At 38.8% G+C, this 26556-nt stretch overlaps 1 protein-coding gene across 5 annotated transcripts in view; it reads right to left on the bottom strand.

Moving 5' to 3' along the window:
- EYA1 (EYA transcriptional coactivator and phosphatase 1) overlaps positions 1–26556 on the bottom strand; it is a 181445-nt gene that overhangs the window by 37695 nt on the left and 117194 nt on the right. For all 5 annotated transcript variants that reach the window (XM_065903226.1, XM_065903229.1, XM_065903227.1 and 2 more), the window contains one exon: positions 8283–8372. In XM_065903226.1, coding sequence (XP_065759298.1) covers positions 8283–8372 — 90 coding nt within the window. The remainder of the gene's footprint in view (positions 1–8282; positions 8373–26556) is intronic.

Here is a 26556-nt window from a genome sequence, read left to right as displayed (position 1 = left end):
CCATATCATTTATCATTTCTATTGGATCATTCCAAATGACACTAAAACACGTCTAACATATCTTCTGTTTTAAACTAACCTCCCCACACCATGATCCTATGATCCTCTCTACATACAGACCAACTCTTTGCATCTTGTCATTGTGGAAACTCCAATCCATCTTTCCTGTTTTCACTTCCTCAACTCTCATTTTATTTTCAACCCACTTCCATTGGGTTTACATGTTCTGCTTAATGAAATGGTGCTTATCACAATCATTACCACCAATATTCTGGGCAGATCCAATAGTCACTTGACGCAGTAGTGAACACCCCTCATTCCTGAAATACTATTCTCCAGGTCTTTGTGATGCCTCGTACTTTTCCACCTACCTCACTGTACACTCCTTACCACTTTCTCTTGCAAGTTCTTCTCTCTTGGTCCTATTTCTAATTGTCTGAGTGTCTAATGCCCAATCCTACACCCTCTTATTCTTTCCCCTTTGAGATGATATATCATCTTATACCTTAATGACTCCCACAACTACACCTTCACATTTGCTTCTCTCCTCTGAGATCCAAACCTAAACGTATGTAACCTCTTGATCTGGATGTTGAATAGGTATTTCAAACTTAATCTGCTCATTTCAGAAGAGTTGAGGACAGCTCCTTCCCCAGTCTTACTACTCCAAACCCACCCTTCCTCATCTCAGGTAAGGTGAGCATCCATCTAGATACTCAGGTCAACAGTTAGTGGCCATCCTTAACTCTACTTTCTCTCTCCTCCCACATCTTGTCTATTAGCAGATCCTGCCAGGGCTTTCCCCAAATTATATGTCAATCTTCCAACTTTTCATCATGTCCTGAACTGCAACTGTCTCTTAACTGATCTCACTGATTCTAGTTCCTTATATGATAAGCAGATCAGTCATTTAAAAGTGTAAACACTAGTCTATCATATTCATGCTAAAAACTCTCCAATGGCTTCCCACTGCAATTAGAAATAAATCCAACTTTCTTTACTACAATCTACAAAGCCCTTTATGATCCGGATCCTATAACTTTCCCCCATTCACTCTGCTCCACCCACATGGATGACCTTGTTTATTTCTTGAAGAAGCAAAATGTATTCCCACCTCTGGGCCATTGCACAGGTTATTCCCCTTCCAGAATGCCTTCCTACTGTTCCGGGTGCTTCTTCCCACCTTCCTGGCTTCTTTACAAATGTTCTCTCTTCAAAGACACCTCTTCCCAAACATCTCAGCTAAAGATACCCCAGTCTGCAACATCCCTTATCCAATTACTCTTCTGATTTTCTTCCTACACTTATCTCTACCTGAATCTGTTTTATTTACAATAAAAGTGTTTATTTTCTACTTGCCCCCCCAGAGTGCAAGCTCCATGAGGACAGTAACCTTGATTTAATCATTGCTGCATCCTCAACATCTACACCTGTGCTTGACACCTAACAATTAATAAATATATATTGGCTAGTAAATGAAGTGTCTCAGTTTCGGAGCATCACAGAGAAACAGCATTTATAACCTCCAAAAAAACATCCAGACTGGCAACATTTTAATGGATTTAACTCTAGTTATTTTATAAGTCATAAGTGCTAAAATCATAATCATATAGTATAGTATGATTTATTTTGCTGACTGTTTATTTTTAAAGTTATATGCTGCTGCTCAGTCACTCAGTTGTGTCCAACTCTTTGTGACCCCATGGACTATAGCTCGCCAGGCTCCTCTGTCCACAGGATTTCCAAGGCAAGAATACTGGAGTGGCTTGCCACTCCCTTCTCCAGCAGATCTTCCCAACCCAGGGATCCAGCCTGTGTCTCTTGTGTTTTGTAATAATAGTTTTAAAATTTCCCTCCAATATCTTCAACATTCCATACTTAAAGAAAAATTAATAAACTTAATTTAAAAAAATTAGGTTTACAGCAAAACTGACCAGAAAATGACAGTCTCCATATATTCCTTGCTCCCACACACGCATAAGATCCCCTACTGTTGACATCTCACACCAGAGTGGTACATTTGTTACAATCAGTGAACCTATATTGACACATCTTCACCACCTGAAGTCCACAGTTTACATTAATGTTCACTTTTGGTGTAGTACATGCTATGGGTTTATACCCACCACTGCGGAATCATACTCAATAGTTTCACTGCCCTAAAAATCGTCTGTGCTCCACCTAATTCATCTCTCTTTACTCCCACTCCCTGGCAGCTAGCTGATCCATAGTTTTGCCTTTTCCAGAATGTCAAATAGTTGGACTCATTCAGTATGTAGCCTTTCCAGATAATTTACCATACATTTTAAAATCAAGGCTACACTGTACTGTACAGTCTATTTTTAAAACTTGGAATTAACCATGAATATTTTCCCTATATTTAATAAGCCGTTTTAAAACAATTTTCAATGAGGATGTATCATTAGTCACTATTCATCTATTTTAGAATTTTTAAAGTATTTCTATATTTTATAGGTGAAAAACAAAACAAAACAAAACCAAAACAACCACTATGTGAAAGATACAGCGTGGGGTCGAGTGGATTTCTAGAAAGCACTGAACCTGAGTTAGAATCTGCCACTCAGTAGCTATGTGGCCTTAGATAAGTTTTGTTTTAGCCACTCTAAGCTTCTCTTGGATAATCTATAAAAAGGAGATAATACCAGTGCTCCTATCATAGAAATACAAGGGTATTAAGTGGAATAATGTATGTAAATCACATAGGACAAGTGTTCAGTAAATGTTTATTATTCTATCGATTCTCTGCCTATAACTGTTTTCTTAGAAGTTAAAAGTGAAACTACTGAGTAAAAGGATCTGTACATTAAGGTTCTGACGTATTATTATCAAGCCACCTTTCTGAAAACTGTACTAATCCATACCCTTATCAGTAACATAAGTGTTCATCTCACTGCACTCTAGACCATATTACTGATTTTAAATCTTTGCTAATTTGGTGGGCAAGAGGCTGAACACTCACTCTGACATTTTTGACTACTAAAGGTGAAATCCAACATTTTTCTTTTCTTTATATGTATTGAAAATTCAAATGCTTTGCTCTTGTGAATTATCTGTTTACGTCCTTTGCTAATTTCTTTAGGTTTTCCTTAGTGCACTGCAATAATACTTTTTATTGGTTAAAAATAATTTTCTTTTTTTTTTAAATTTTGTCTTTTAATATTATCTATGGTTTTCAAAAATAGTGTTTGTTTTCTTCCCTGACTACAAAAGAAATAAGTATACGTTATAGAGAATTTGAAATACACATAAAAGTGTAAGTAAGAAAATAATCAAATCTCAAACTGCAGATAAAAATAATGTTAAAATTCTATAGAACATCTTTCAATCTATTTTTGTTCCTCCATTAATTCTAGGTGAATTATACTTTTCTATTAAAAAAATCAACTTCTAAATTAGCTTGCAACTCCTCCACTTTTAGAAGCACAAACATTAGGACAGAACACTTCACTTGAGATCAAAAGTAATTAGCATTGGCATTTCATCCTTTGAAAGAAGATTCTTTTCCTAGCTAAAAATCAATTTCTTAACAAGATATCAAAATAATTAACACACGATAACCTAAATTTTAAAGTTATCCAAGTTTATCCTAGTTATTCTAATTTATCCTAAGTTTAAATTATAATGAAACCAAGGGGCAAATTAAATTCTTTCCTTTATAAGAAAATTTACTGCAGCTTACTTCCTTTCAAGTATGGCATTCCATTCAAGTGTGATGCCATTCCTTGGTCTTTGAGTTATCAAACCCAGGTCTATTGAGATCAGAACCCTAGTCCCAGGCCTTTTCTTAATAAAAAATTATGAAAACGAGCAGCTATAAGAGGAAATGCTCCGCCTTAGCCGGCGGCCGAGGTGGGATTCCGAGGCCTCTCCAGTCCGCCGAGGGCGCACCACCGGCCCGTCTCGCCCGCCAAAAAAAAAAAAAAAAAAAAGAGGAAATGCTTTGAAAATCAGACCTGGGACAGGAGTCCACACGTCAAAGGCCCAAGAAAGGACTGTGGCATTGACATTGTAGAGCTCAACACCAGAGTCCTCTGGCCCGCCCCAACTAGCCAACATGCTAGGAGTGTGAGGGAGAAAGTGGCAGCACAGCTCCACCCTCGACTAGGAGAACATGGCGTGCACAACCCCAAGGACAAGAGGTGGGGTCCTTCTGAAGTGGAGCAGGACCCCATGGTCCTCGCCCCCCATGTCCTCTGCCTGCCTTTTTGCCTGTGGAGAAACTAGCTAAAGAGTAAGTTTAATCAGACAAGTGAGAAGGTGCAAAAATGAAGGAAAATAGTCAAAGGAGACTAAATAATAACAATGTACTCATTAAGCATAGTCAAGGACCTTTAGTTCCTTCTCAAGGGCTATAGGTATCCTGTGAGCTGTCTTAGAGATACTGAAACTCCCACCAGACGGAAGAAGTTAACTACTTGATGACCAGACTGTAGCCATGATATAAGCTGTCACAACTCTGAGAACCGGCCTCAAGGAAATGGGAACAAACTGACCTTGGAACTGAAGATTAACTGTATCTAAAGCAATCAAGATGAAGCGGATCAGTCAACCGATGACCAATTTCAAGATGACTGCCAAAAGTAACTGTGCTGTTTCTACACGTAGCCCCCTCCCCCAGCCTATAAAAGTTCTTGCCCCCTGACTGTCAGTGGAGAGAAGCCGGCCTGTGGACACGCGTCCACCCTTCCCTCGGTTGCCAGCATTGAAAATAAAGCAAACTTTCCTTTTGACCAACCTGGCCTCTTTATTGGCTTCAGAGCAGCCAGCAGCCAGACCCCACTTTCTGTTACACTTCTGTTTCCCCACCTTGACCCCTGTGGTCTGAAAGGAAGACTCTCAGAGGTCACCACACTGATACAACATCAGTTAGGATGGCAACTGTAATGTCAGTGAGATGATACTACTTAACATCAGACAGAAAATTCAACATAAGCGTGTGCCTTATTTTTCCTTAGACTTACATCCATCTTGATCAAATATCTTCCTATAACTGGAGAAATTCAGTAGGAGAACCAAAACAAAAGGCAAGTTAAACTGAAATGTTATCATATTCAGAAGGCCCATCACCTTTCAATAAATACCCAACAGAAAGAGCTCTTTCTCCATTCAGTCAGAAAGAGACAGGCTTTACTCAAGAAGCTGGAAAAAAATCCTCCAATATCATATTGTCATTCATAAAAAATGACTTTCCATAATAAGCATAGTAGGATTGCACACGGAGACCTTTGGTAAAATGATACAGAGGGCATTAGACGTGGACATAGGAAAGTCAGGAGTGCATGGAACTCAAGTCTAAACCCTTCTCTGGCAGGGTGGGGGCTAGAATAGTATTTTCTTTGATAATTGTGTCTCTCTGTCACTCATGTTCCTTCACATGTCAAGTATTTTTAATGGCTCAAAAAAACCAATCTTTCTCTTTTTTATTTTTTTCCTTAAGTGGCAACAGAATTAATTTAAATTGTGACTGCTTTTATTAAAAATTGTCAGTAAGCGAGATGACAAGATTTTTAAAACTAAAAACGGGTAACTTTTTAACACCTTAAAGTACAATGAAGATATTTGTAAGTTACTTTAAAATCATATCTACAATTTCCCAACTAATATTCTAGTTAACACCTTAAGCAACTATTTTGATAATGTAAGAATTGTCACTGGAAGCTCCTCAGAGTGTATTTCTTTATTCAGCATCTCTTATAAGTCACAGCTGCAAACTAACCAAATTATATAGACAGGCTGGCAAAAAGTTAAAATTTTAAAAGAAAATGAAGCTACAGTCAACAATCAGAGTTCAGAAATCACACGTCAAGCTAACCAACAGACTATTAATTTCCTTAACATTACTTGTACTCTAAATCTTCAAAAGCTAAAAACATGTAATTAAAATATATTAAAATATTAATGCCCCTTACCACAGTGCACTGCTAACTGGACTGTGAAATCAGGCATTACCACATCATTTTTGCCTGATGAGATAATTTTGGTTTTCTAAAGAGTATTAAACTAATACATTTATTTTTGCCAGGAAATAATTTCACTCTTCAGTTTGAAAGAAACTAATATTTGCAGTGACCATTCTCAGCTTTGTTGAATTACAAAAATATAAAATAAAAGATTGAAATAAGTTTAAGAACCAATTTATTTTTTAAACATTGTGCAAATCTAGAGCAATGGCTGAGTCCTTCATTTATACTTTTGCTGATACCTTTATATTCTTCTCAGGTAAAATAATGTGAAGTCAGCTTTGGTAAAGTTAACAAGCTTAAATAATTTTTCACTATTGATTTTTATATGTGGTTGAATTAGTCCTTTGTCCTCTTTTCTAATATAAGAAAGAGTCCTCAAGAATAAAATCTGGTATTTCAGTATATGGATCCTTAGTTCTTCTCCTTTTTTTAAATTTAGGCTTATGAAAAAACTACATCCATCACAAACCTAAACTAGAATTTTTAGTATATACTTTTATTTCAGACCTTCTCTGTATAGTTCAGCATGAATAATGTTAGTAAACAAATAAAAATCTGACTGTATTACATCCAAACTGAGTTTGGAAGCTTCTCTGTCTTATATTACACCAAGTTATTACTTTGCCTAACTTCTCACTTTTCACCACATAGTTCTGGCATTGCACAGACTAGCTTTGGCATTTTTAAGAAAGTAGAGTTTAAAAACAATAGAAAATTACTGCTAATTTCTTCTTTTTTTTTGCTAGGAAATTATTTTTTTCCATTTATTTTTATTAGTTGGAGGCTAAATACTTTACAATATTGTAGTGGTTTTTGCCATACATTGACATGAATCAGCCATGGATTTACATGTATTCCCCATCCCGATACACCTATTAACATCAGTAAGACTAACAAGGCTGAATCCAAGACAGAATATCAATCTGGTCTGTATCATTGGAAACAAAAGGAAACCCAAGAAAGGAATTTTAATGTATTAGTAAAATACAGAATTTTTTGGTGCTATTCTCTTATGAAGGGAATCACAACCAAAAATCAGAAACAGCTTTTGAAAATAAGTATGATTGTTAAGCTTTTCTAAAGCAATTAGGAAATTGTCACTACCTTGGAATATTTCTACCTTAAAAGTAGTAAGGCCTTACACGTAATTTCCTTAAGGAAAGCAAGCACATTAAATGCCAAAAAAAAAAAAAAAAATCTGTATTTTACTCTATGTATAAAAATAAATATTTCACTAAAGGAATGGGGGGGAAAATGAAGCACATTTAAATAATTTCATTGCACTGGAAGTTGCCAATTCGTCTGTGAGTAGTTTCACTGCAGATGAAAAGAAATCAAAATATAGGACAGATGTTGAACAAACCGCATTTAAATTCTGTCACACACTAGCATTTTTAAAATGATTTTGGCTCATCTATGAAATAAGGTGCATTTTGCTTGATTTTGAAAAGGGGAAACATCAGGAAATATTTAAAGGCCAATTGCTGCCAATTAACTTTGATCAGTAAAAGTTCTATTTGAATCGTTCAGATTCTTCTCCTGTCTGAAATAACATACATTTATAAAATCTAGCAAAACAACAACCTGATGATTAATGCCTCTTGGCAGCCCTACCACAAGCTTGCTTAATAGCAGGATTTAAATAAACAACTATCTCTATCAAGGAGAGAGTGAAAACAGGCTATTTTCTCATAGCGTAGACATGAAAATCAATATTCTTTATTCTGAAAAATGCTTCCAACCAAGATCAGCATGTTCATCACTACCTGTAACACATTTTACTAGCCACTGTACAAAAATTTCCTCCCAAACTATAAAGGACAAATAAAACCATCAGCAGTTTGACATAAGGAATCCTGGCAACCCCGAGTAGAGTCTTGACTAAACTGTTATACAACCAGCTGGACTAGCCTGACAGAAAAGCACCTGACTCAATATGATAAGAGTCTGACATGGATAACATATAACATATGCAAGGATCATTAAAGGTAACACATCTCAATAGTGATTATTAACTGAGAAATCTGTACTTCTGATAATCAACACAGTTTAAAGATTCTTGCCACCAACCATTAATCCATATCAATGGTTCCACAGAATCAAACTTTGAAATACAACAACCAAAGTAAAGCAAAACAAATTCCACGAAGGCAAAACACATTACCATATAATCAATAATTATGTTACCTCACCACTCCAATTGTATGTTCAAAAAATAATATTCCACTGTTATTTCAGGACCAATCACCCATTTCCAAACATGCAACATGAAGAGTATATAGAAGAATCATAACTTACTTCTAAATCATTAAAAAATAGATGTGTGTCGGCCAAGTTGAAAATCATTTCTTCCATTCGCAGTCCAAGGGAAACTGAAGTAGGTGGATCCTGAAAGAAGAATTTCACAGGTCAAGACCATATCTACATCAGAGTACAGGAAATAAGGTGTCTCATCAAGAGGGACTTTACATCAGGATAGGCCACAAGACCTGGGCTCCAGTCTTTGTCAGATCATGTGGTTTATTCTGTATTTGGACTTCAGTAACTTATTTCATTTGAAAAGTACCTCTAATGTTGTTGGTACTTTGCCTAACAAAGAAAATAACTTGCTGTTTATAATAATACAAAAAATATAAACTCCAGGGTTACTCAGACATATAGAGTGGAGGAAATTCACCTTCACACATCTGTTTCAGAAGCAAGGAAGTCAGTGACTCAGGAAGACATGTTTTCTATGTTCCACTATAACTCATATTTACTACTGTGGGCAAGAATCCCTTGGAAGAAATGGAGTAGCCCTCACAATCAACAAAAAACATTGAAATGCAGTTCTTGGGTACAATCTCGAAAATGACTGAATGATCTCTGTTCATTTCCAAGGCAAACCATTTAATATCACAATAATCCAAGTCTATGCCCCAACCAGTAATGCTGAAGGAGCTGAAGTTGAACGGTTCTGTGAAGACCTACAAGACCTTCCAGAACTAACACTCAAAAAACATGTCCTCTTCATTATAGGGGACTGGAATGCAAAAGTAGGAAGTCAAGAGATACCTGGAGTAACAGGCAAATTTGGCCTTGGAGTACAGAATGAACCAGGGCAAAGTCTAACAGAGTTTTGCCAAGAGAACACGCTGGTCATAGCAAACACCCTCTTCCAACAGCACAAGAGAAGACTCTACACATGGACATCACCAGATGGTCAATACTGAAACCAGATTGATTATATGCTTTGCAGCCGAAGATGAAGAAGCTCTATACAGTCAGTAAAAACAAGACTGGGAGATGACTGTGGCTCAGATCATGAACTCCTTATTACCAAATTCAGACTTAAATTGAATAAAGTAGGGAAAACACGAGACCATTCAAGTATGACCTAAATCAAATCCCTTATGACTATACAGTGGAAGTAACAAATAGATTCAAGGGATCAGATCTGAAGACAGAGTGCCTGGAGAAGTACGGACAGAGGTTCATGACATTGTATGGGAGGCAGTGATCAAGATCATCCCCAAGAAAAAGAAATGCAAAAAGGCAAAATGGTAGTCTGAGGAGGGCTTACAAATAGCTGAGAAAAGAAGAGAAGTGAAAGGCAAAGGAGAAAAGGAAAGAGATACCTATATGAATGCAGAGTTTCAAAGAATAGCAAGGAGAGATAAAAACCCTTCCTCAGTGATCAATGTGAAGAAATAGAGGAAAAAAATAGAGGTCTCAATTCAATAAAATCAGAAATACCAAGGAACATTTCATGCAAAGATGGGCACAATAAAGGACAGAAATGGTATGGACTTAACAGAAGCAGAAGATATTAAGAAGAGGTGGCAAGAATACACAGAAGAACTATACAAAAGAGATCTTCATGACCCAGATAATCATAATGGTGTGATAATTCACCTAGAGCCAGACATCATGGAATGTGAAGTCAAGTGGGAAGCATCACTACGAACAAAGCTAGTGGAGGTGATGGAATTCCAGTTGAGCTATTTCAAATCCTAAAAGATTATGCTGTGACAGTGCTGTGTTCAATATGCCATCAAATCTGGAAAACTCAGCAGTGGCCACAGGACTGGAAAAGGGCAGTGTTCATTCCAATCCCAAAGAAAGGCAGTGTCAAAGAATGTTCAAACTACCGCACAATTGCACTCATCTCACACGCAAGCAAAGTAATGCTCCAAATTCTCCAAGCCAGGCTTCAACAGTACATGAACCATGAACTTCCAGATGTACAAGCTAAATTTAGAAAAGGCAGAAGAACCAAAGATCAAATTGCCAACATAGGTTGGATCATCAAGAAAGCAAGAGAATTCCAGAAAAACATCTATTTCTGCTTTATTGACTGTGCCAAAGCCTTTGACTGTGTGCATCACAATAAACTGTGGAAAATTCTTCAAGAGATGGGAATACCAGATCACCTGACCTGCCTCTTGAGAAATCTGTATGCAGGTCAGGAAGCAATAGAACTGGACATGGAACAACCGACTGGTTCCAAAAGGGGAAATGAGTATGTCAAGGCTGTATACTGTCTCCCTGCTTATTTAACTTATATGCAGAGTACATCATGAGAAATGCTAGGCTGGATGAAGCACAAGCTGGAATCAAGAATGCTGGGAGAAGTATCAATAACCTCAGATACACAGATGACACCTTATGGCAGAAAGTGAAGAACTAAAGAGCCTCTTGATGAAAGTGAAAGACGAGAGTGAAAAAGTTGGCTTAAAGCTCAACATTCAGAAAACTAAGATCATGGCATCTGGTCCCATCACTTCATGGCAAATAGGTGCGGAAACAGTGGAAATAGTAAGAGACTTTATTTGGGGAGGCCCCAAAATCATTGCAGATGGTGACTGAAATTAAAAGACGCTTGCTCCTTGGAAGAAAAGCTACAGCCAACCTAGACAGCATATTAAAAAGCAGACATTACTTTGTCAACAAAGGTCCATCTAGTCAAAGCTATGGTTTTTCCAGGAGTCATGTATGGATGTGAGAGTTGGACTATAAAGAAAGCTGAGCGCTTAAGAATTGATGCTTTTGAACTATGGTGTTGGAGAAGATTCTTGAGAGTCCCTCAGACTGCAAGGAGATCCCACCAATCCATCCTAACAGAGATCAGTCCTGAATATTTATTGGAAGGACCAATGCTGAAGCTGAAACTGCAATACTTTGGCCTCCTAATGAGAAGAAATGACTCCTTGAGGAAGACCCTGATGCTGTGAAAGACTGAAGACAGGAGGAGAAGGGGACGACAGAGGATGAGATGGTTGGATGGCATCACCGACTCAATGGGCATGAGTGTGAGCAAGTTCCGGGAACTGGTGATGGACAGGGAAGCTTGGCATACTGCAGTCCATGGGGTCGCAAAGAGTGAGACACAACTGAGGGACTGAACTGAACTGATAACCCATAATCCTGGGCTTCCCAGTTGGTGCAGTTGGTAAGGAATCTGCCTGCCAATGCAGGAGATGCAAGGGACACGGGTTTGATCCCTGGGTTAGGAAGATCCCCTGCAACAGGAAATGGCAACCCACTCCAGTATTCTTGCCTGGAGAATTCCACGGACAGAGGAAGCTGGTGGGCTACAGTCCATGGGGATGCAAAGAGTCGGACACGACTGAGCACCCACAATCAACAATATAATCCATAAAGTGTCTAAAACCACTGTCACAACTACCAGAAAATAGATACAATATAGATAAATTTCAGAAGGACAGTAAATAGCAATTTTACTCCAGATGGTAACTACTATTATTTTTTACTTATTCAGCCTGCCTCCCAATTTTGAGTACACTCAAAATAGGAAGTGATGGCCACTCTGACCAGTTGGCACCATGCCAACTCAGAAGGCTGATCTTGACATTCTTGTGACACTATTTAGTCATCAAACAGCCAGTACCACACACAGAGGGGAGCACCAGAATCCTCAACAGTGGCTTCTACTCAACACTTCAAGCCTTTGACACTAGTGATAGATGGTTTGTGTCACACAACCTATATCCTGATGACATCTGCCGGCATTGAGATGGGGAGTGTGGAGGTATTTAATGGTGTTACTATGTTCAAAATGCATCTCACCCACGAAGCAACAATGTTCACAGTGAATATCCTGCCTGTGTGTAAGTCACTTAGTCATGTCCGACTCTTTGCAACCCTATGCCAGCCAGGTTCTTCCATTCATGTGATTTTTCCAGGCAAGAATACTGGAGTGGGTTACCATTTCCTTCTCCAGGGGATCTTCCCGACCCAGGGATCAAACCTGGGTCTCCTGCACTACAGGCAGACTCTTTACCATTTGAGCTACCAGGGAAGACTGCATAGTTAGTGAAAAACAAATAAAAAATTCTGTAGAGAAAGTATCAAGGATATAATGTGAGTTTCTCAAGTTTTTATTGGCCTTCTAACTGCAATACCAACTTTCACCTTTATGGCATTTAAAATTTTTCCAAAGAACAATAATTTCTGATCTACTACTTTATAGTCACAGCAAACCTTTGGGTGTACAGGTTTTCTCTCATTTTTTTTAATGAGAGAAATTATGACTAGAGAAATTACACCTTCATGTCGCCCATCCATCTGGCTGGGGTGTACTGTGTATCAACCAACTCTCTTAGAGAACAAAAAAAAACAGAGAAAGTAATAATCTTGCTTCCTAATACTGTCCAGCATAAACCTTGCCCATTTTCTCTATTGTCTTCTAAACACACTGTCTTCATTTTAAAGCTCAAGACTTGCCTGTGTTTTACCCCCTACCCTGCAAGCATCTGGAGTGCATCAACAACCTAAAGCCCCATCTTCTCATGGGCTTTGAGATATACCAACAAGTGGTGGAAGAAGAGCCTAGACCCAGGGGCCAGGCCCTACCCTGTTCTTCTACTTTGGTGTCTTTAGCTCACTAAGCCTCAGTTTTCTCATTTAATAAATCAGATGGCTAGATAGCAAATATGGGATAAAATATTTTATCCCATAGAATAAAAAAAACACCCTCCATCTTTTAATTTGACACAATCATAGGGGCTTCCCAAGCAGCTCAGTGGTAAAAGAATCCACCTGCAATGCAGGAACTACAGGAGTTGTAGGTTGATCCCTGGGCCAGGAAGATCCGCTGGAGGAGGGCATAGCAACACACTCCAGTATTCTTGCCTAGAGAATCCCATGGACAGAGGAGTCTAGCGGGTTACAGTCCACAGGGTCATCAAAAGTTGGACATGACTGAAACAACTTAGGATGCATATATGTTTATACACGTGGGAGAAAGGAGGGGCCTGGGACTCACTGGGTACAGTCATGGGCCAGTCAGCTGTGGCCAGGGAGGCAGAGTTAACCCCATCCCTGCAGAACCCATCCCACTAGCTCCCGTCCATCCCACCAGCACACCCTCAGCTCCAGCACCTGCACGCTCTACCTTTGCAGGAGTCCCAGAGAAGGACAAGACGTGGTCTGGGGAAAGACAGCAGGATGGTACTGCTAGCCTCAATCCCCCTTCCCTCCAAGGCCCTCTCTGCCAGCTGACTGGCAGTGGAAAGGAGGCAGAAAACACATCATTGCCAAAAATCTGGGGTGAGATTGGCAAAAGAGCAAAGCAAATACCCCAGGGTTTTGTAAGAGGGCATACAGGAAAGAAAAATATATAGGCCAGCAAAGTGTCCAACAGTTGTGTGTGGAGGGACAAATAATAACACTTTCCTCAAATTTCCTGTGCAATCAGATGAACCTATTTGTGAGGCAGGAATAGGGACACAGAAATAGAGAACAGATATGTGTACATGGGGGGAGGGGAAGGTGGGATGAATTAAGAGAGTAAGATCAACATATATACACCATCATATGTAAAATAGATGGCTAGTGGGAAGCTGCTCTCTGGTGCAGGGAGCTCAGCTCAGGCTCTGGGATGACCTAGAGGGGTGGCACAGGGGTGGGAAGGAAGCTCAAGAGGGAGGGGATACATGGATACAGCTAGCTGATTCACTTTGTTGCTAACACAACATTGTAAAGCAATTATCCTCCAGTTAAAAAAAGAAAGAAAAACATTTCCTGTGCAATGATTTAACCTTGATCAATCTTCCCCAAGAGCTACCACCTAAAATCTATGAAATTTCATAGGTTGCAGAAGAATTAAAAACAGTTTACAAGTGAGTAAAGAAAAACCCTTATTGAATCTTGGTTTTATAGGAAAATTGCTCACTCACAAGAATTCCAAGTAGCAATAAGCGTGCTAGAAAAAACAAATGCTCAAATACAGTCCAGAGCAGAATGGACCAGCAGGGAAAGTTCAAATAGTTGTTTCTGAAACAAAACACCTGACTTAGGTGTGTCCTCCCTCTCGTTGAGGCCAATAAAAATACACTGACTTATCTCATAACCACGTCAATGAATCTTTTTATGTGGCCAGGCGGAAGAGACACATGGTAATTATTTAATTGGCAATTCTAGAATTTATGTGCCACGGTAGCGTTAGTTCTGAAAAACGATTATTTCTCCTTGATATGGTTGCTTATTTATACCACCATCAAAAGAATTACTCTATTGTTTGTGAATATATACCATACTCTAACTTTTCTTCATAAATTACAGTAATGACCTGCGAGTCAGAATACTAATAAATTTTAAAGGCTCATTGAGTCTTGTGGTCAAATACAACACAGATGCTGGCCTTATTTACCTCTTAATGCTTTTCTCTTCTGTTATTAGCTGTCATACCTTAAGTTTTCATACCTGTCACTCCACCATACTATTAGGAAACATTACTACACCTAAAGAAGAGTCTGATGATGAATTGGAATGGAGGAATTTTAGAATAGGAAAGGGATCGAGTCAAAAGCAGTATTCCTCAAATACTTTAAAACAATCAATAGGGGGGAAAAATCATTATATACTATGATCTAGTAACATCTCTGTCTGTCTCACACATATGCACACACACACACACACACACACACACACACACACACACACATACAGCTGAAATGCGTGCTTGGCAAAATGAGACCTTCCATACTGTGTGGAACATATTCTGCCATTTTCCATTTCATAGACCGTTAACGTGTCGAAGTCTATAGTTTGAAAAGCAGAATTCTAGAGCATATGTACTTTTGATTTCAGAGATAGGAAAACTTATTCGCAACTGTGTTATGATTTGCTTGTGATGCTGGGAAAGACTGAGGGCAGGAGAAGAAGTGGGTGACAGATGATAAGATGGTTGGATGGCATCACCGACTCGATGGACATGAGTTTGAGCAAACTCCACAAGACAGTGAAGGACAGGGGAGCCTGGCGCACTGAAGTTCATGGGGCCACAGGGTTGGACGTGACGGAACAACAACAGCGCTGTGAGGGTGCAAAGTTTTCCCACCCCAAGTGTTTTACCTGCTGGAAGAGCAGACAGATTACCATGGTCACAGATTTATTCCACATTCTAGCAACTGGAGTTCTCATATCAAGATTAGATTCCATCTTCCTATTATAATAAGCTTTTAGTATTTTCACATTTTCCCAACATGCCTGATAGAAGTAAAATGTCACAAAAGCTAACACTGAACAGTTAATAAATGAGTCGCAGCTTGATGGCTTATTTTGGCATACTTAGAGGAAGAAAGGGAGAAAAACACATTTTTTAAGACCCAAACTGCGACATTAAAATCACCATGTCTTTGGCTAAATCTTACTTTTCTTGTGCTTTGCAGTAACAAATTCCAGAGATGCATTATGAAAGAGTGGTTTTCAAAACACAAATTTTGCTCTATCACTTTTGAAAAATTATTTTGAACCTTGCTTCCACTTCAAAGAAATATTTCATTTTAAGTAAAACTTGTTGCCAAATGTTCCCATTCTTCTCTGAATTTGACTCCTCAGTGGTATTTGCCACTCCCGTCTAATTTCTCTTAACATTTCTCCTTCTCTGATGTCTGTAATATCATGAATTGTTTTTCTGAGCATCTTCCTACAATCAGATTATCCATTCCCTATCCCTTAAGTGATGTTGGTTCCTAGGACCGTTTTCATCTGTTCCTCATTCTATTTACACTGCCTACAGAACCCACATACTCACACTTCAATCACCACCCCCATTCCCCTCTATTAAATCTTAGATCTCATTTGTAGGCCCATATATCAATCATCTATTGGTCACTGATACTTGATGTACCATGCTGTTGTTCAATCGCTAAGTCATTTCTGACTCTTTGAGACTCCATGAACAGCAGCATGACATGCTTCTCTGCTCATCACTATCTTCCTGAGTTTGCTCAAACTCACACCCATTGAGTCAGTGATGCCATCCAACCATCTAGTCTTCTGTTGACCCTGTTGTTGTCTTCTCCTCTTGCCCTCAATCTTTCCCAGCATCAGGGTCTTTTCCAATGAGTTGGCTCTTTGCAGCAGGGGGCCAAAGTATTGGAGCTTCAGCATCAGCCCTTCCAATATACCCTAGAGTACTTGAAACTCAATGGGCTGCAATCTGGACTCATCATATTCCCCATATTAAATGAATCACAACCTCCTGCTGCTTGGACCTAGAATTCATACCTTCCTTATATTCACCACCATTTTCTTTTTCCCCAGGCCCATGTCTCTTTATAACTATCTGCAGTAGCCTCTCTCACTGGACTGGTCCTCTTGGGTTATCAGTATAAAGACATCAAGGTCTCTGTTCAACCCCCATGCCCACATCCTGCATCCTTGCACAGGGCTTCTCCCACTGACCCTTCATCAGTCCACAGTTTTCCTCCCTGACTTCTCTCAGACAGGCTTGTCAGCTTCTGGGTACCACAGCTGTATGTGCTCTTGTCTGTGGCAGAGTCATACCCCTGTATCTTTCTCCTCCATCCTTGGGACCATGCATAGTGCCTGGCCCAGGGCTTTCCCAAAGTTCGGTGGAGAAGTAAATGAATGACAGCAATAAACAGCAAGTATTTCAAATAATTCTAACTAAGAAAAATTATTAAATGTTATCTTTAGTTAGTGTCCAGCATCAGTATAAAAAAAAAATCCTAGGTACTTAGCTTAGGAGAAAAATGGGTGTTTGACTCCCAAAATCATTCTATCTAAATACTATTAAACACATTCATTCATAATTTGTACCCAAATAAAGAGCAGCTCATTTTTAGAAACAGCTGCTTACAAAGCCTTTCTTATCTATGTGATGCACTAAATAAGACTAGCCTAAGAACAGCATACAATTATTTATATTTTAAACTCATCAGTGGCATGTTAATACATCTTGTGAAATATATTCTCATATGCTCTGCAACTTCGTTCCCTAGTAAAAACTGAATAGTTCAGTGAAGAGGCTCAAATGGAGAAAATATAATCAAATGTTTTATCATTTTTGTTTAACGAAGAAACATTGTAAACTTACTATAGTTCTTACGCTCAGGAAATTCTACTAGCTGTTCCTTGTCAAATCAAGATGAACAGTACCCAGCACCACACACATACAAACATAAACATACACAGAGGAATGAAATGTAACCCTGATCTTAAATTATTTTGATATGATATTCAATTTCAAAGCAACTTGAATGATAAATATAAAAAGAAGATGGGGTATAGATATACAATGGGATTCTAGAAAGAAAGAAAGTGGAAGTTGCTCAGTCATGTCCAGCTCTTTGCGACCCCATGGACTGTAGCCTGCCAGGCTCCTCTGTCTGTGGAATTCTGCAGGCAGTAATACTGGAGTGGGTTTCTATTTCCTTCTCCAGGGGACCTTCCCAACCCAGGGATTGAACCCAGGCTTCCTGCACTGCAGGCAGACTCTTTACCGCCTGAGCCACCAGGGAAGACTCAGCCATAAAAGGTATGAAATAAAGCCATTTGCAGCAACATGGATGAGCCCAGAGACTGTCATACTAAGTGAAGTAAGACAGAGAAAGAAAAATACCATGTGATATCACTTATATGCGGATTCTAAAAAATGATACAAATTAACTTATTTACAAAACAGAAATACAGGTTCAGACATAGGAAACGTATGGTTACCAAAGGGAAAAGGAGGGTGAGAGCGGGGGATAAATCAGGAGTTTAGTATTAAGAGATACACACCAGTACATATAAAACAGATGAATAGCAAGGACCTACTCTATAGCACAGGGAACTATAGTCTATATCTTCTAATAACCTATAATGGAAAATAATCTGAAAAAGAATATATGTGAATATTTATATACACATATATATGTGAATCACGTTGCTATACACCAGAAACTAATACAACATTGCAAATCAACTACACTTCAATTTTTTTTAAATGGCAAATGTCTGCTTAAAGTCATGAAAATAAGGTGAAGGAACTCATTGCAATGCTAGGCTACTCAAGGTTGCTTTGTGTCAGTCGAAGATGGTTATGTCTGCGGAAGAGAAAGCAATATTATACAGAAAAGTTAGGTCCAAGTCTAAAGCAATTCTTTTGCTCTCATCCTCTATCCAGTGAATCCCACAGTCTCAAGATCTTTTTTTTCCTGTTTCTAGAACACAGAACTGGCTGTTGTCATTCTTTTATTGTCTCTTCTTGATTTTTTTCATCCTGATCACTGCCATTTACACTAGATCTTCATGTGATGAAAATGTTTTGAAGAGAAGAAACTCTAGACAAAATCAGTGCATAGAAATGCTGAAATACCACTAAATTCACCTTTTAGGGAGATTCACGTGTCAGTCTTGAATTAACACGTTGACAGTATATACACTACTGATACTATGCATAAAATAGATAGCTAATAAGAACCTGATGTATACCTCAGAGAACGCTACCCAATGCTCTGTGGTGGCCTAAATGGGAAGAAAATCCAGAAAAGGGGCTATATGTATATGTAATGTAATGTATTGTATGTAATGTATGCAATGTAGTATAATATGTAATGTAATGTATATGCATATGTAATGTATATGTATATTATATATATGTATATATGTATTATACATAATACATTTATTATATGTAATATGTAATGTAATGTATATGTATATGCATATGTAATGTATATGTATATGTAATGTATATGCATATGTATGTGTAATGTATATGCATATGTAATGTATATGTTATGTATATGTATATGTAAAGTGATTCACTTTTCTGCACAGCAGAAACTAACACAGCATTATAAAGCAACTACCCTCCAATAGAAATTGATTAAAGAAAAGGCTGTTTATAAGTATATGTGAATATTAGAACACTGGAAGACTGGGCTCTCGTCGACTTGTTTTGTCTTACAGATGAGCTAGGGCATTTGATAAGTGCTTCCCTGGCGGCTCAAGGATAAAGGGTCCACGGGCTAATGCAGGATACGTAAGAGATGCTTTGGGTTTGATTCCTGGGTCGAGAAGATCCCCTGGAGAAGGAAATGACTACCCACTCCAGTATTCTTGCCTGGAAAATCTCATGGACAGAGAAGCCTGGCAGGCTACAGTCCATGGGGTTGCAAAGAGTCAGATACAGCTTAGCCACTACACAACAACAATGTATGACCTAAGAGACTAAACAACAACAAAGGGCACTTGATAAGCTTCAAGCATCATTAAAAATGCACTTTTCAGTAAACACAATCCACAGCAACTCAGAAATTTGATTTTGCCAAGACTCCACCACCAGACAAAGACACTGTTGTGACGGTAGGACTGTGTCACTGTTTCTAAATTTCCATCTAGGAATTCTCTTAGGATGACGAGGAATGAAACTCCTTTCATCAGAGCTTATGAGGATGCCATCCAGTTCATCTCTTGACTGAACTAGGTCTAACACTAGCCCACACATGAGGCCTTGGCAGGAGTACATTTTTGCCACATGTCAATGAAATGGAAGGAGTTTCTTCTAAGATAATTGAGTTCCCAACCTGCAGGCATAAAGGGTAGGACGACACCAGAAGTGTACATTCTCATGGTGGTCACACCATGCGCTTTGCAGTCATAGCATCTAGACTGAAACTCTCGCTTTACCATTTACTAGCTCTGTGGTGGGCAGTTCAGTTACTTAACCCCTGAACTTCAGGTCCCAGATCAGCAAAATAGGAATACAACAGGTTTGCTTGAGGTTTTAAATGGATGATATATTTGAAGTTCTGAACATAGTACCTAGCAAGTATTAAGCTGCTGCTACTACTACGGGGTGGTGGTATTTTCTCTCTATACTACAATAATAACTGCAGATCAGTCCAAACATGGGACACCATGTCCCTACTACAGAAAGGTACATGAACATTCTGTGTTCAGACTGGATGTGCATGTTTTTTAAAAATAAGGTCACCCCTAAATTCCTCATGCCAATATTTTTGAGGTGATTGCATTTTTAAGAGACCAATCATCGGTAAAGCTGATTTGTGTGGATGTTAAACTGGGAACATGCAGTGTGACCGCTCCCAGAAGCAACACCACTGATTCTCCCAAAAGATGCTAACCAAGCTTCTTATCACTAAGAGCAATGATTCCAATTCTAGGAAACAAGCAGAGGTGTTGTCCCATACTCTGAAGATCTAGGAATGGATGGGAAGGCACTGTCATTCATATAGGATCCAAGCACTACATCAATTCCATAGAAATCCAAAAATGCTCTTTAAGAAAAAAGCAATTACCTGCACAGCCAAGCAGTGTGATCTCCGTGGGTGGGTCACCTATACCTATTAGCTTACACCCTTTAATCATTAAAGGGTTAGATTTGTGGACAGGAACTTAAGCAAAGCCCAAATCCATTGTTTACAGTCCAAAAGACTTGGCAGAACATGTCATGGCAAAATCTTGATAAGCCCAAGCTTATCAACAAATAGCTGGCAGTGACAAAGGGCAATAAACCATAGTTACTGAGGTACATTCCAAATGTAATACCTTCAATGTAGAGTCCCTGAAAATTTTCAGGGTTCACAAAATGACTTTAGCATTTGAGGAATACATAATTCAAAGAGGTCTTGTTTGTGGTAGGGTCAAAGAATAAATCTGTGGGAGTACTTTAAGAATATCGACATCATATTAGTTGTTCAAAAAATAGCAACTGATTGGAGTCATGTGACTGATGACCAGGGAAAGGTATTCCATTCCTCAGCTCCCATGTAAGCACAGCATCCTTTCCCTAATGTAAATAGTTGATTACTCCCAAGTTAAGATTACCATGTATATGCATTATACATGAAAGTGAAAGTCACTCAGTCATGTCCGACTCTTTGTGACCTCATGGACTATTCAGTCCATGGAATTCTCCAGGCCAGAATACTGGAGTGGGCAGCCATTCCCTCCTCCAGGGCATCTTTTGAACCCAGAGATTGAACCCCACTCTCTTGTACTGCAGGCAGATTCTTTACCATCTGAGCCACCAGGGAAGCCCATGGTGGCCACCATGTATATTGTAGATAAACCTCTGCTAGACACTTCACAGAAAATGCCCAAGGCTAGATTTAAGCTTCAAGGAGCAGAATTGGATTTACCTTTAAAGTTAGCCACCACCATCAGGCACACCTACAGATTAATCATATTAGTTCACTGGCTCAGAGCTGTAGCTGATAAACTGAAATTCACCATGCTGTTGAAAAGATAAGGAATGTGGCACCTACATGAGCCACTAAGGATACCTATCTGTCTCCAAGAGGTGACCAGGAAGACTTAACAAGGATCTGCACTAATACTGGAGAGATATTGAAGGAAAGAAGATACTTGAGAAAATCTCCAAATTCAGAAAGCGGTCTAGGTTCATCTTAAAACTGCCTCAAATCAACCCTGAATATTCATTGGAAGGACTGAAGCTGAAGTTTCAATACTTTGGTCACTTGAGGCAAAGAGCCATCACTGGAAAAGACCATGATGCTGGGAAAGGTTGAGGGCAAAAAGAGGAGGGAGCAGCAGAGGATGGGACGGTTAAGTAGCATCAATGACTCAACAGACATGAATTTGAGCAAACTCCTGAAGATAGTGAAGGACAGGGAAGCCTAGCATGTTGCAGGCTTCATGGGATCACAAACAGTTGGACATTGCTTAGTGACTGAACAACAACAACAATACCTCACCAAAAGTAGCTATGGGCTAGTTATGTATAAAAAACACTCTTACTCTTTTTATTTCTTACATGGGTCCACACATACTTGGTTCTGCTGAGTTAATGAACTTTTGGTTTAAAAACCCCTCAAACTGGAGTTTTCTCCTTCCTAATCAACTTTGGGTCAGGGATTTACAGGATAATTGAGAACATTCTACAATGGCTTGTTAAATGAGGCTGTTCAATCAGAATGTGGAAGTTTAAAAAAACAGAGCAACCAGACATTACACATCTCTTATTGAAAGATTTACCCCACCCATGAAATCTTGTCCAAAACAAACAAACCAACCATCAAATCTAAATCTAATTCAGCTTCTGGATCTAGCTACTGATGTGTAGGAAATACAGAGAACAGACTATGTGATAAAGGGACACAGTGGAGATGCAATCAAGAAAAGCCACTGTCAGGAATGCTACAAGAGAGTTGTTTGATTATTTTAACAGATATACCAGAGGTTAAAAAAATAGATTAAGTGAAAATGTACTAATAAAATACATATTAAAAGACATACAATAAACTATCAAAAAAAATAAAACCATTGGGAAAAACACTTTATAAACTAGGAACAGGAGATAGAAGGAAGCTATCTCAATACTATAAAGGCCACATATGAAAAGCCCACAAGCAACAACATAGTGTTTAAAGTCGAAATGCTTTTCCTCTATGCACAGGAACAAGGATGTCATTTCTATTTGACATAGTACTGCAAGTCCCAGACAGTAAAATTAGGTAAGAAATAAAAAACATCCAAATAGGAAAAGAAGAGGTAAAATTATCTTTATTCACAGATAACATGATCTTATACAGAGAAAATGCCAAAGAGTTTCTAAAAACTGTTAGAACTAATAAATGAATTCAGCACAGTTACAGGATGAAAAATCAGCACACAAAAATCAGCCACATTTTTATATGTCAACAATGAACAATCCATAAAGGAAATTAAGAAAATTTCACTTAAAATACCATTAAAAGGAATAAAACACTTAGAAATAAATGTAACAAAGTAGTCAAAAGACTTGTATACTGAAAACTATAAAATGTTGCTGAAAGAAATCAAAGAAGATACAATTAAAAACAATTCATCCTCACAGATGGAAGACTTAATATTAAGATATCAACACTACCTAATGTGACTTACAGATTTAATACAATCTCTATCAAATTTTTGTGTGTGTGTTAGTCATTCAGCCATGTCCAACTCTTCGTGACCCCATGGAGATATACATATATAGCCCACCAGGCTCCTCTGTCCATCGAATTCTCCAGGCAAGAATACTGGAGTGGGTTGCCAATCCATTCTCCAGGGGATCTTCCCAACCCAGGGATCGAACCTGGGTCTCCCACATTGCAGGCAGATTCTTTACCATCTGAGAGAATATTTTCAGTAGATCAAATTTTTATGGGGATTTTTAATGGTTTTTTTTTTTTTTTGCAAAACCAGAAAAATCCATCCTAAAATTCATATGCAATCTCAAAGGATCCCAAATAGCCAAAACAATCTTGAAAAATTAAAACAAAGTTGGATTTCATACTTCTCAATTTCAAAACTTAATCATAAAAGCCACAGCGCTCACAACAGTATGGTATATAGAGAGGAGGATGGACAGAGAGACTGTCATACAGCATGAAGTGAGTCAGAAAGAGAAAAATGTCATATATTAATACATATATGTAAAACCTAGAAAAATGGCATAGATGATCTTATTTGCAAAACAGAAAGAGAGACACAGATGTAGAGAATAAACATGGATACCAAGGGAGAAAGGAGAAGGATGGGAAGAGTTGGGAGATTGGGATTACCATACATATATAAATATATACACACACACATATCACATATACATATATATATACACACACTTGATACTATGTATGAAATAGATGACTAATGAGAACATACTATATATAGCACAGGGAACTCTACTCAATGCTTTGTGGTAACCTAAATGGGAAGGAATTCAAAAGAGAGGGTGTATATATATATATATATATATATGTGTAGCTAATTCACTTTGCTCAACAGCAGAAACTAACAACACTGCAAAGCAACTATACTCCACTGTAAATTAACTGAAAAAAGTCATTTATAAAGACTGGCATAACGACAGACATATGGACTACTGGAATGCAACAGAGCTCAGAACCAAATTCCCACACATGTGGTCAAATGACTTTCAAACAGAGCGCCAAGATCATTCAATGAGGAAAAGATAGCTTTTTCAACAAATAATGTTGTGAAAACTGGATATCCACAACAAAATCCTTACCTTACCTTACACCATATACAAAAATGAATTCAACATGGATCAAACACCTTAACATAAGAGGGAAACTACAAAACTCTTGGAGAAAAACACTTTCGACACTGAATTTGGCAAGTGACTTCTTGGCTATGACATGAAATGCACAGGCAACAAAAGGAAAAATAGACAAATGTGACTACATCTAAGAACTTCTGTGCATCAAAGGATCCAATTAACACAATGAAAAGGTAACCTATAGAATAGTAGAAAATATTTAAACCCATATCTGATATGAGGTTAATATCCAGAATATACAAAGAACACCTACAACACAGCCATAAAAAAAAAAAAAAAAAACCAACAACCAGTTAAAAAATGGGCAAAGAACTTAATAGCAATCCTGGTGGTTCAGCTGGTAAAGAATCTGCCTGCAATGAAGAGGCCTCGGTTCGATCCCTGGGTTGAGAAGATTCCCTGGAGAAGGGAATGGCTACTCACTCCAGTATTTTTACCTGGAGAATTCCATGGACAGAGGAGCCTGGCAGACCCTAGTCCAGAGGATCGCAGAGTCAGATATGACTGAGGGACTTTAACTTTCAAAGATATACAAATGATCAGCAAGCACATGAAAAGATGCTTAACATCACTAATCATTCAGTTCAGTTCAGTCGCTCAGTCGTGTCCGACTCTGTGACCCCATGAATCGCAGCACACCAGGCCTCCCTGTCCATCACAAACTCCCGGAGTTTACTCAAACTCATGTCCATCGAGTCGGTGAAGTCATCCAACCATCTCATCCTCTGTCGTCCCCTTCTCCTCCTGCCCCCAATCCCTCCCAGCATCAGGGTCTTTTCCAGTGAGTCAACTCTTCGCATGAGGTGGCCAAAGTATTGGAGTTTAGGGAAATGCAAATCAAAATCACAATGAGATACCACCTCACACTCACTATGATGGCTACTATAAAAGAACTGAATAATAACAAGTGTTGATAAAAATAGAGAGAAATTGGAACTCTTGTGCGCTGTTGGCACAGCTTCTATGGAAAACTGTATGGTAATTACTCAAAAAATTAAGCATAGGATGACTATGTGATCCAGCCATTCTACTTCTGAAAGTCAAAGTGAAAGTTGTTCAGTTGTGTCCGACTCTTTGTGACCCCACGGACTGTACAGTTCATGGAATTCTCCAGGCCAGAATACTGGAGTGGGTAGCCTTTCCCTTCCCCAGGGGATCTTCCCAACCCTGGGATTGAACCCAGGTCTCCTGCATTGCAGGCAGATTCTTTACCAGTTGAGCCACAAGGGAAGTCTAATTCTACTTCTGGTACCCAAAATAACTAGCAGCAGGGTCTCCAAGAGATATTTATACAGCCACTTTCATAGAAGCCTTATTTACAATTGCTAAAAGGTAGAAATAGCCCAAGTGTCCACTGACAGATGAATAGATGAAATGAGGCATTCCCATACAATGGAGTACTATTCAGTTCAGTTGCTCAGTCATGTCCAACTCTGCGACCGCATGGACTGCAGAATGCCAGGCTTCCCTGTCCTTCACCATCTCTCAGACCTTGCTCAAATTCATGTCCATTCAGTTGGTGATGCCACCCAACCATCTCGTCCTCTGTCATCCCCTTCTCCTCCTGCCTTCTATCTTTCCCAGCATCAGGGGCTTTTCCAATGAGTGAGCTCTTCACGTCAGGTAGCCAAAGTATTGGAGCTTCAGCTTCAGCAGCAGTCTTCCCAATGAATACGCAGGGTTTATTTCCTTTAGGATTGACTGGCTGGATCTCCTTGCAATCCAAGGGACTCTCAAGAGTCTTCTCCAACACCACAGTTTGAAAGCATCAATTCTTAGGCGTTCAGCCTTCTTTATGGTCCAACTCTCACATCCATACATGACTACTGGAAAAACCATAGCTTTGATTATACAGACCTTTGTCAGCAAAGTAATGTCTCTGGGTTTTTAATATGCTGTCTAGGTTTGTCATAACTTTTCTTCCAAGGAGCAAGCGTCTTTTAATTTCATGGCTGCAGTCACTATCTGCAGTGAGTTTGAAGCCCACAAAAATAAAATCTGTCACTGTTTCCATTGTTTCCCCATCTATTTGCCATGAAGTGATGAGATCGGATGCCATGATCTTTGTTTTCTGAATGCTAAGTTTTAAGCCAGCTTTTTCACTCTTCTCTTTCAACCTTCTTCACCAAGAGGCTCTTTAGTTCCTCTTCAGTTTCAAAAATGAAAGGAATGCTGACACATGCAGAAAACATGAATAAACCTCGAAGACATTATGCTAAGTGAAGTAAGCCACTTACGAAAAGACTA

The sequence above is a fragment of the Muntiacus reevesi genome, chromosome 12 (assembly GCF_963930625.1).
Source record: "Muntiacus reevesi chromosome 12, mMunRee1.1, whole genome shotgun sequence".
In the NCBI taxonomy this organism is placed as follows: Eukaryota; Metazoa; Chordata; class Mammalia; order Artiodactyla; family Cervidae; genus Muntiacus; species Muntiacus reevesi.
The sequence above is the reverse complement of the archived record's forward strand: the minus strand, read 5'-3'. Positions and strand labels throughout refer to the sequence as shown.